A 12,411-nucleotide genomic window follows, 5' to 3' on the forward strand; every position below is an offset into this window, starting at 1 on the left:
GACCAAAAGCACTTCGATTGTCTACAACCTCCTCCAGATGCCTACAGTTTGACCCTCCTTGAAAGGTGCGGCAGAGTCAAAAACCTACGGGGGACTTCCTTGTTTTGAGCCATAACTATCCGTCTCATGGGCGAGGCCACAGCGAGCCGTTCAAACGCACTTTGTCACCACGAATGTTTTGTCAACGAGAGGTGAAGTGAGCATCGGGTCAAACGGCCGATGTCACGGACAGAAAATATTGTCAATGTCCTCCGAGCGATATTGATGGGACACTGGCCAGTCTACAAACAAACGTGACACAACACACTGGTGCTCTGCTTTAGATGGGCATCTCGTCTTTTAAGCTTTTAAATTAGTTTTGGTTTTGGATCGTGTGAGCAGATGGTCTTACGTCCTCTTCAAGTGAACTGTCCAGTTTAGAACAGTAGAGCCAAGTAAAAAAAAAAAAAAAAATGTAAGGAGGTAAAGTTTCCAAACCTATTATTAAAATATGGAGCTGCACATGAATATACGTTGTACGTTTGATTTAACAAAATGGAAATATTAATTCCACCTTGGTCACGTTTTTGGCCTTTCCAACAATAACAGTGCGATAATCACACATCTTATGTGTACAGATTAAATTCTGCTCTTCTTAATCCAACCGTCTTCTTTTAACCACCAAATCACTTTTTGCAGCCCGATCTAGCTCCTTCCTTCACTCTAATTCTTTTTCTTCAATATATCATCAATCAGGGTTGTCCAAATCCGGTCCTCGAGGGCCACCAACCTGTATATTTTAGATGGTTCGCTCCTCCAACACACCTAATTTAAATGTTCAGGATCGTAATCAGGCTTCTGAAGAGCCTGCTGATGAGCTGATCGTTTGAATCAAGCGTTCGAGAAGGAGGAAAAAAAAAAATCTAAAGCATGCAGGATAGATGCCCTCTGGGACCGGATTTGTGTATACCTGTCGGAAAGACTCGATATCCTGCTCAGCCCAAGTACTGTACCAAACAGAACCTGCTTAGTGGTAAAAGGCCTTAAGATGACTCAACCGTTCTGAATGTGGTCCTCTTTGGGACCTGTAGGTGGAGTCAAAGCACAAAAACTCTACAAATACGCCACAGTGAGACATTTGTGTCATTTTGTCAAACTTTTGAGCCAAAACAGAAAAGTGAGGCCACTACAGCAACTTTTGTCCTATGGGGAGCAATTTATTACACATGGGCACATCCGCTTACGGAGGTCACGCTGAGTCAAGAGGAGATACGTTGGATATGCTAAAACATGGTCCAAACGGCGCGATCACCCCCTCAAAAAAAGGCTAAGTCATTTCGTAATTGCATTTACATGTTTGGAGATGAGAGAGTTTGGCTAATGGGTACGTCGTTAGCTCACACCATACAAAGAGAAAACCCTGACACTGGCTGAGCAGTCAAAAACCACAACGCCACTGTTTATCAGCCCCTGTCCATAATGATACTTATCTCGCTTCCATTTGCAGCTGTCAGAAATAAACTGTTGATGATGGCTGCCATCACGCCATTTACTTTCTGGCTGCTGCCAACCCCGAATCACCATTCCTGCTTCTTAATGACGTGCGTTGCAATGATGGTCGTGCTAATGGTTTGTTTTGAAAATACAAACAGCCTGATGTGAAGGACGGAGCATCTCATACAGTAATGTTGATTGAAATGAACTTTGATTTGTATGCACAGACGCGCCACACTTGCTGCACTGTGGCTGTCTGCATGCCCACTTCGGCGCAGACAACATTACATGTGGGAGTCACAAAGCCGACAACATTCGAGGTACAATTAAAACTGATTTTCCGCCACAAGCTTCTTATGGCGCGGTATGTCTGATGAAGAGAGCCGCTTCCTCGCTCGGCTGCAGGCGGTGCGCTCACTCAGGGGAGCGACTATTGACAACTATTGAATGATCTACAGTGGTAAGGGTGGAAAAAGCAGGCTGTCTAAGTGAAGCCGACAAGTCAATCGATGCTGTGTTAAACACACAGAGAAACTCTGTTACAGACTGAGACAAACTTGCCTCCGTTTTTTTTTTTTTGGAGCAAATCTCCTGGTATACATTCACCAGCGTATCGAAAAATTCAAAGGCACAAGGGTTACGGATCTAAAAGACAGACACATTTTATGACTCATACACAAATGGCATTTAAAAAAAAACAAACAAACAACAAACCCGACTAATTTTGCAAATTGTTTTGGCCTTTTATGGCTTGTCTCTTCGATATGCACTTCATAGTTTTGCTCTGGCCTTTATTATACGTAGATGATTCCTTTTGGTTATTTTCATATTCAAGTGAAGGAATCAATTGTCAGCCACTTCAGTAATCAGTCCACATGTGCGATGCTCGATTTTCGCAGCGTTGTTATTGAGCCCCCTCCCCTAACTGCTTCAGGTTATAGTTCCATTTGTTACTTTGGCCTGTCCACCATCCCATATTTCTTGTAGCGTATGAAAGACACTCTAGTCTGTACTAGCACATTGCTACCTCCTGCTGCCTGCAGATCAAGCAGGAAGTGAGATCACAAGTGGTCACCGGAAGGTGCACGCTAAGGCCAGATGTGATAGGGCCAAACAAGATAAGCTGTGGCAGGAGGGCATGTCGGTTTTCCTCTACTTCCCTTAACAGAACATACACAAAGCAAAGTAAAATGGTGCAAACTGCTAGTTTGGTTGACATTCATGACTTTTTTTTTATGCAGCATTTAAAAAAATATATATATAACAAGATTAATTAACACAAATGGTTATGGCACCACCACAGGTTAACATCACAGACAAGAACATCACAGCGGAACCTCTTGAGTTGAACACACTTGAAAGAGGGTTGAACAGAAGCTATAAATGGCTGTCATGCATGATGTAACGTTAGACCTCAGGAATCTGGCAAGACTTCAGCTCATCAAAATATTGTCCGTGAGTCGAGATCGAGAACAACCAGAAGAGCAGAATGTACATTTGTTTCACGCAGGGACAACTTTAATACTTTTGGATTGCGTTCGGACGTAGGTTGCACTGCATTTAAAGATAAACCAAAAGATAGATTGACTGGCTCAGAAAATGTTAATTTCATTCAAGGTACTATGGCTTATCGTAGTATGCTTCTGCATTTTGTTTTTTATTTTGGACTTATATACATATTCAAAAGTTAAATGTAGGAAATTTCTGGTCGTGACTTAATCGTATCCCACATCATGTAATTTTAACAAGTGTAACCTTTTGATTTGAAGGTCTGGGTCATTTGTCGACAGATTCAATTTCTTTTAGCAAACAGCGGCAAATGAATTTGGTTACGTTAGAATGTTGAATTCGTCAAACTGAATTCCGGTTATTTTTTTGCCTCGGTCCCATGAAGTCACCTCAAGCCCCGCCATCTCATTATTCTTGACGTGGCAAGAACCGCTCACGTCTAACGTGCGTCGTAGTAGACTTTTTGGCCAAAGGAATTCCACTGATCAGTCTAAATGATGATCGATATAAATGCCTGTGAGAGCGCATGGGAGCTTGGGTGACTATGTCTATGGGAAGAAGCAGAGCAGGAGAAGTTGAAGAGAGCAGCAGCCACACAGAACATGGACAGAGCGTTTACCTGGCCCTGTGCTCTGTGGGTACGCCAAGTAGCCGCCTCTTCCACGGGCCCCCCTACCTGAGCCACGCGCTGCTACTACTGCCGCCGCCGCCACCGGTCCGTATGCCGTCGCTGGGAAGCCTGCGGGCACAAACACACGCGCATGCATCATTTCCTGCGTACGGACAAGTATGTCCCAAAGCTGCGGGAGAATGTTGACACCGGCGCTGAGCTGCGGGATAAAACGAACCGTCAGAGGCAGGGGCTCATGTCAGTGCGATATCTATCAGCAGACTCGGAACACGCTGCCGACCTAAAAGGTCCACGCGCGGTGTGAAAAACAGCCAGGAGCAACTCACTTAATATAGAGCGCAAATGATTGTTTAATCAGCTTGAAAATGGTTGCCGGTTTGTTTCCAATTCGTGACATATGGATGCATTATCGGCTAAAGTTCAGTGGTATGCACTCACTGGCCAAAACATTAGGCGCACCGTTAACAATCTGTTTGTCAAAGACATGAGGATGCTGTGAGCGACCATCAGTTGTGCGATGGGAATCATCCGATCTCACTTAACTGGTCCGATCTCTTATTCACTGCTAAAAAAAAAAAAGCATCTTTATTCATCTGTAAATACCAACAATGTATTAATTCATTCAGTACCAGCCAATTCTAAACCAAGTCTGAAAAGACGTATAAAAACGTCTTTGGGAGTGAATGAGTTAAAGGCGGCAGAACAACGAAAAGCTTTTCTACTCCATGGCAGAAGGTACCATTAATCTGCGTATGCGCCCGTTGCCTTCACGACAAAGGAATATGTCATGACTTTGATTTGTGTTCCAGATTTGTTACTATTATCATACCGAGCAACATTTGACGATTTCGGATACCTTATAGGGCAACCCGAAAGAGGCAAAATATTAGAAAAAGCTCTCAGTATATCACCATCATCTACAATAACGGACGTATTGTCAAAATAAATAAGAAATGATCATTCTTTTCGTTATCGAGGCCATTTTTAATACGGTTCTCGAGTTGCATCTCATTAGGTGCAGCGGTACCGAATGAATGGCCGATCAATTCGTGACATATGGATGCATTATCGGCTAAAGTTCAGTGGTATGCACTCACTGGCCAAAACATTAGGCGCACCGTTAACAATCTGTTTGTCAAAGACATGAGGATGCTGTGAGCGACCATCAGTTGTGCGATGGGAATCATCCGATCTCACTTAACTGGTCCGATCTCTTATTCACTGCTAAAAAAAAAAAAGCATCTTTATTCATCTGTAAATACCAACAATGTATTAATTCATTCAGTACCAGCCAATTCTAAACCAAGTCTGAAAAGACGTATAAAAACGTCTTTGGGAGTGAATGAGTTAAAGGCGGCAGAACAACGAAAAGCTTTTCTACTCCATGGCAGAAGGTACCATTAATCTGCGTATGCGCCCGTTGCCTTCACGACAAAGGAATATGTCATGACTTTGATTTGTGTTCCAGATTTGTTACTATTATCATACCGAGCAACATTTGACGATTTCGGATACCTTATAGGGCAACCCGAAAGAGGCAAAATATTAGAAAAAGCTCTCAGTATATCACCATCATCTACAATAACGGACGTATTGTCAAAATAAATAAGAAATGATCATTCTTTTCGTTATCGAGGCCATTTTTAATACGGTTCTCGAGTTGCATCTCATTAGGTGCAGCGGTACCGAATGAATGGCCGATTGAAATGAATGACAGCAATTTCCAGTGGGGTGATTGTATTAATTAAGATACTACTGGATAAGTGCATCATCTCCCTTCGCAGTAGACCTCTGAAAACGTGAAAATATTCAAAATTCCTATGAAACTACAAATCAAGAGAATAAACTGGCTCGAGGTGGGTTTGCAAATTGCAAACGGCTGATTAGATTAATGAAATAATGTTGCTCTGGGGGGTGTTTATGTCACAAGCTCGTAGGAAAGATTACAACCACCTCTGAGCTGCACAGCCACGCGCACGATAGCCCTACCTCTGGGCACAAACCCTGCATTTTTTTGTTCGGGTTCGCCTTCCCAAGCCCCCCGCAACCAATTATTGCGAGCTTCTGAGTACTTTGAATCAAGCGCTGTAATTCACCAAGGCAAACCACCGCGGCTTTTTGTTGCGGGTTCGTCAGACGGGAGATTAATTGTGGTTTTGTGGACAGATGGAGATGTCTGTTCTATGATTTGTCATCGTGAACGCAAATTCAAATCTGGCCTTTGGCTTCCTCTTAGCACGGTGAAGAACATTTAGTTTTAGACGTGGTCTATTTTGAGGAGGTTTCGAATGCTCTGGTGAAGTACAGACGTCAATAGGGTGTAAATATGAATGCAATTCTTTGGGATCTAATTATTCGTAACAAATATCATTTTAGTAATCAGCCTGTAATTAATCCAAAGCAGTATCAGTGAATTGTAATTACATTGTTGGGACTTAATGAACATGGTAGCAAGAGGTGGGTGACAGAAGCTGGTCCATGCCCAGGGCCTGGACTCTTTCAACACAGGAATGGCATGTCATTAGCGGCGGTGATGAGATTCCTCACTCTGGGCTCCACGCCGTCGACGCCTAATCAGCCTCCTAAAATTATCTCCACAGGATATGCTTGCCTCTCTTGCAAAAGAAATGAGCTCCAAATCCTCTCAATTGGAGTTGCTCCTGATTTTTTTTGAAATGAATGTGTGCAGAATGTGTTTGCGCCGCCACGTCCCGGCTCTGCCCTCTTCCAAAGACGGTGACTGGGACGTTACAGAATAGAACAGGACACCTCGGAGGATTGTTTTTCCAAAGCCGCGGAGGTGAGGGGAGAGCATGTGACCTATTTCTGAGGCAGCCTCCGAGTGCTATTCCATGAAGAGGGGCTCGCACAAAAGAATGATGAAATGGAGGGCATGGAACAGGGGGTGAGAGAGCAAGGTCAGACGAGCCCAAAAAAAAAAAAAAAAAAAAAAAAAAAAAAAGAAACACATAGCTTTTCATTAGATGGCCGAGAAGGAGGTAATTCACAACTCTGCCGACACAATATGACCACGACTGTGCGTGTTGGGTGCGAGATGCCACCACGCTGCGACCGGCACGATGGCCGAGAAGAGAGAGAAATATCATTTCCACACACGTCTCGGGGGAGAATAATGTAATAAAGTGGTCTGGCAGAGTGAGTAAAGAAGTAAAACAATCATAAAAAGACAATCAAAAAGGGCCGACTAAAATCTGCCACTTGAATGCGACTGAAACAGCTCCAATGAGGCCCCGTCCACCTCTTTTCACAAATGCAATGCTTGCGCACCCATGCATTTCCACTTATAACATCCGGGCGTGTGCTTGTGCAGAACAATGTTTCATGCATTTCCTTCACTCTCCCTCCTGCCATTGTCACGACACCCCAATAGACCCACTGGCTTGGAAGTTAGTTGCGAGCAAAGTTGTGGTGAGAGATTAACTTTGCAGGATTAGGTGGGTTAATTAATAGATGGCTGCTGCTCATTGTTTTGTGCTCACGCTGTAAGAAGCCACCCAAGAGAAGCGCTGCGGCATTAAATCAATTTCATGGCCCTTTTATTACTGAGGAGATAAAGCCAATATTTAGCTTTCAATTCTTCACAATTATTGGGCCCCTGCTTTGCCACTTGAGTGGCTGCACTTGGCTGGGGACAAGGACACATCTGTTTATGAGCTGCGCAGGCCCGGGGGCCTTGGTGTCCGGACTCGGGGGAACTGTCCTCAGCTTTTGCCTCCACGAGCCCGCGGCGCAGAAATTCAGCAATCATCAGAAGTGCCACGGAAATCAAGAAAAAAACGGACCTAAATAAAACCGGGCACAGTTGCAAACGCTATCGACCTCTTCTCTACAAGCAACATCTTTCTCTGCCAGGAAAAAAAAAAAAAAAACTTGAAACGGCTAAAGGAATACATTCATTTGTTCAGCACAGCATCTACCGCAACGGGGAAAACAATCTTTATGAGACTTTGGTTCACAGCATCGGTGGATGAAGCGGCGCAAATGGTATTCTATTTATCACTTGAATGAGGAGGTACAATTGGCGTGGTGGCTCATTTAATGTAAAATCGGAGAGATGCTGCTGACAGAATCATGATTGAAATGGAAGCAAGCGTTTTGCAACCAGGACTTTTGTTCATAATAAGAAGCCCTGTCAGCTGATCGGAATGCACTCCTCCAGAAATTAGTGCGCCAAAGAAGTGGCGCACAGGAACACAGCACGATTAGTCACGGCTGTCACTGTTCATCATGAATGGAATCACACAAAGACACGCATTTTTTCCTTTTTTTTGCCTTTTCTATGACATATCACAAAATGTGGAAGCATGGTAAAATCATGTTGATAGCATAGCAATCATTTGTTGCCCGCACCCCCGCAGCCGAATAAGGAGAAGCACTATGAATGGATGTAGATGGATGTTGCAAAAATGAAAAAATGGTATGTATCACTTCATCAAAACTCTGATATTTGATGAATCGACGACTTTTCAAAGCGGGTGCACTCGTCTATGCCGAGCACTGTACGCAGAAAACACAATGTTACGCCGACTTCAATGAGAACTACGACCCAAATAGAAAGGCATAATGCACGGCAACAAATGGCTCACTAAACGTAATTATGTTTTATTATTGGTGACATCATGCGAGTGACTAGGCGCTGCAGTGTTGGGGGTCCTACACTAAAAGGTTTATTGAAGAGCAACTCATTTTTATGGTTTGAAAAAGACAGTGATGGAGAGCCAGTGTCGAAGCCCCTCTTGACTTTCTTATGAACGACTCACAGAGAGTCCATAAATACCAAAGGTTCCCGACTGCTACTTTACTCAGAGCACACCTCAATCATGAGGCGGCATGGATTTGCGATTTGAACAAAAGAGACCATCATCTCTTGTTTGTGCGTCAAAATGAAAGGAATTAATTTGTTACACAACAGAAGTCAAATTGAGTATTCACTTCCAGTTATTTATGGCCTTTACTGCAAACCGCCACTAGGAGATGTAAGCGAGCAGTTTTTTGTCACTACACTACTTTAAATACACCGACCCACAAAAACTTGCACAATCAAATCAGATGAAGCAATACAGTATAGTATTTGTGCTTTTTTAGGATATGGTGAATTTTACAACATAATCCATTTCGTGACATCGGTTGACTTCCAAGTTCTTGTTTTTTTTTTTTTTAAATAAAATACCTATATGATGTAAAATGAGTATTATTTTCCCCAAAGTGTCAAAAGTCATCATAAAGCCAAGATAAACTTGTAAAATTGAATTAGGGATGCACATGTATTGATACCAGGTACCTGTTATCGGGCTGATATCAGGTGATATTGATATTGGTCAAGTATTGGGCCCTCGTGGATACTGCCGATACCAGCCACTGATACTTAAGGCTACAAAAACAAAACATCTGCCAATGACTAAGTCCTCCACGGCAGTAGTTGGTGCTATGCCATTTCAAATTGACTCATCGGCGAATCATCATCTGCTTCAGAAAGAAAGGTCAGTTCACAAATTGTGCGAAATGAAATTTTCTATATCAAAAGACTGAAGGTATCGCCAATTGGTATCGGTGAATATGCTCTGGAAAAAAGTGGTATCAGACATCCCTAAATTCAATGAACATAAAAGCTACTAGAAAAGTAAAGCTATGTACCCTCTGAAAGATACCTGACTTACAAAACTGTGTGCAGAGTGACAACACTATCACTTTTTTGATAGGGACTGATGGAGTTTATAAATCTATTTCTGTTGACAAGAAGGCAGCATTAGAACACATCTTGAGCTTTGCGTTTGCTTCTTTGTTATGCACTGTAATTGACACTCATTATGCTTGGCTGTTAGAACATAAATGTGCGGTTTGTTGCCTTTGTCAGAAGGACTGGAAAGAGTGCACTGTGACGCACGCACAGATCCCTTATACTAAAAGACAAACATCAAAGCATCCAGTATTTAAGACTGTCGTGCTAAAATATGAAATGATCTCAGGACAAAGCAAGGCAGCTTCACACCACTGCAAAAAGCAACCAAAAACAATGTCAACATACTTGTCAATTAAAACCGAGCCTTTCCTCAATATCTTGCTGAACCCACGGACAAATGTGAACAAAACCGTCGCACGGCGTATATCCATATCCTTCCCTCCCTACCTGTTCCAAGCCTTAAGCCAGAGTAAAAAATTTACTTGGTAAAGCAGTTAAAGGTCACTCTCCGCAGTGTACCGAAGGAGCACAATGTACACTCTGTGCACATACAACTCTGTATTCGTGACAATGAAAGGGGCTTTATGGCCAAAACGTTTTCCTTCTGGGCACGCCGCGTCGTTTCTTGCAAGCGCATGCATTTGCGAGTCTTTGTGTAGCGCGGTGAGCAGCAGGGTCGCTGGTGATCAAATAGCTTCTGGTGTCAAGCTTTCCTGGATGTTTTTGCTGCCTGCCTACACAGACTCTGAGTCCAATGTTTTGCTTTCAAAAGTGCCAAAGCATTTGTTCTCAAAAATGATGCGACTGGTGACACATTTGTCGCTCGCGTCAGCATTTCACATCATGCTTAAAATATAGATAAAAAGTACGGCTGTATCCAAGCAAATCCTTGACAAAATCGCAAACCGACGACACGCTCTCACCTCCTTGAACCAGGAAGTAGTCTGCGAACATGGACAGACAAATACAAACTGTTCCCCTTTTGTGAACAGTTCCCCCTCTCTCACTGCGGTTGTGCGTTCCAGCCCTTGCTCTTCAGCTGGCTTTCTACTCTTTATTCTCAGACCCTTCCCATTGAAAACTTTCTTCCCTATGCATCAATAAGGTTCTCCTTTGTGCTCTGACAACAGCTTGACTGATGTTAATGTAATCTGCACTGTTCTTTGGCCCAAAACTGCCAGCAGCGGCTCACCCGTCATTGACAAAAGAACTCCATCAGTCACAGAGCACTCCGCTTGCTTCCGCTTTAGGAAGACTGTCAACTGTCTCACACATAGGCCGAGCTCGGGGACAGCTGCTATTTCTATGGAGGCTCTATGGATCAAGTAGCCTCTGGCTGCATCTTGACAGCTGCCTGAAAGAGATGGAGTAAGGTTTGGGCACACTATTAACCACAATTATACGTTAGCATCTGGACTTGCGGTACGCCGCTGCAGCGATGCGATTGTGACTCGACACATTTGGCGTCCTGCAACATTCATCCTTTTTCCAAGTGTATGGTTTGCTTTTCTGACACATAGGATGAGCTCCAAAATGCAGACTGATGGCGCTTGCGGGCGCACTTAGATGACAAGATATCCAGGGACCGTTCCAAGTCTTGCCAGCATGCTGGGAGCAGTGTAGCGCTTGCTGCACAAGGAGACCGACTCCGATGGGATGGCGGACAGTTATTAGTGCAGTCTCAGAGCTTTCGCCACATTTAGCAATGCCTTGGGAGTGCAGTGAACCAGTGCAAGCTTGCTGTCTAAAGGCTCATATATCCGGGTTGAATTGACGCTCAGGGCTATGGCGTAGCTTGTTAAGCGCTTCCCATGTAACGCACGGTTTGCTTGAAAAGTTTGAAGCGATGCAGAACAAAGGTTAAAAATATTACCTGCTATGTCACATACAGCCCTCACCTGGGTTCTCTGTTGCGGTACAGGATAGTTCTCGAACAAAGGCTGGGCGCTGCCTGGGGCAATATAATCTACGTTTGGCGAGGCAAAATGGACAAGCATAAAAAAAAACAGCCCACCCACACAAACGGATGTCCACATCATTACACTTATAGTAATGTCTGGAAACAATAGCGATTAGAAACATTTTTGAGTGTCTCAACGATCAACATAAGAAGGTTAAAATTAGGGATGGCCTCATACCGATACTATGTATCGGTATCGGGCCAATTCTGACCTTATTTTATGGTATCGAGGCCTTATGAGGGTGCCGATACCAAACACCATTACTTAAGTAAAAACCCCCCCAAAAAACCCAACTGACATCGGGTAAGTCGTCTTTGACACATTGGCGAACCACCATCAGTGCCAGAATGAATGTCTTTGGTCACAATATTTTGTTACTCGGTTAAATTTGATATACGTAATTTCTGGACGATAGACCGCACCTGATTATAAGCCGCACCACTACATTTTTAAAGGAAAAAAATATTTTGTACACACATAAGCCGCACCTGTGTATAAGCCGCAGGTGCCCATATTGTAACATGAGATATTTACAAAGAAAGACGGTACACAGGCGGCCGTTAGAAAAGTCTTTATATAAGCCGCTTCATGAAATAAGCCGCAGAGTTGAAAGCGTGTGACAAAGTCGCGGCTTATAGTCCGGAAATTACGGTACTTCAAAAGTACTAGAGGCATCGGTACTCCCAATCGGTGGGTACTCACAGAGCCAATACTCATACTCGTATCGGTCTGGTGTCGTACATCCGTCGTCAAAATGTTGGGAACGGCTTTCAGTAAGCTGCAGTCCAGTTTTACATCATCGTGTTAATATACACAATGACAAATTACTGCCACTATGTCAGAGCAAATCACAATTTTTGATTATTTTTGAAAAGGCTACATTTTTGTTAGTTTAGATTTCCTGGTGGGATGCACAACAGCGATTTAAAAAAAATTTTTTTTTTTAAAGGGAGCCATGTTTGGATTTTACCCTTTTTGTGTGGAAACGCATACCCGTACATACAAACCGGTCGGGGGGAAAAAAAAAAGGAGTCTGTTTCGCATGTTCACGTTGTGCTTGCTAAGTTCACTGTCATCTGTGCAAAATGACACCTCACGTTTGAGGCGTGAAAATGCAATCGCAAAGTCTGGCATCG

The 12,411-nt window shown here is 43.4% G+C and overlaps 1 protein-coding gene across 1 annotated transcript in view; it reads right to left on the reverse strand.

Moving 5' to 3' along the window:
• LOC109508953 (RNA-binding protein Musashi homolog 2) overlaps positions 1–12,411 on the reverse strand; it is a 228,647-nt gene that overhangs the window by 18,552 nt on the left and 197,684 nt on the right. Inside the window, exon 11 of the mRNA XM_019858880.1 lies at positions 3,602–3,721. Within this exon, the coding sequence (XP_019714439.1) occupies positions 3,602–3,721 (120 nt within the window). The remainder of the gene's footprint in view (positions 1–3,601; positions 3,722–12,411) is intronic.

The sequence above is a fragment of the Hippocampus comes genome, unplaced genomic scaffold (genome assembly GCF_001891065.2).
Source record: "Hippocampus comes isolate QL1 unplaced genomic scaffold, H_comes_QL1_v1.1 scaffold230, whole genome shotgun sequence".
In the NCBI taxonomy this organism is placed as follows: domain Eukaryota; kingdom Metazoa; phylum Chordata; class Actinopteri; order Syngnathiformes; family Syngnathidae; genus Hippocampus; species Hippocampus comes.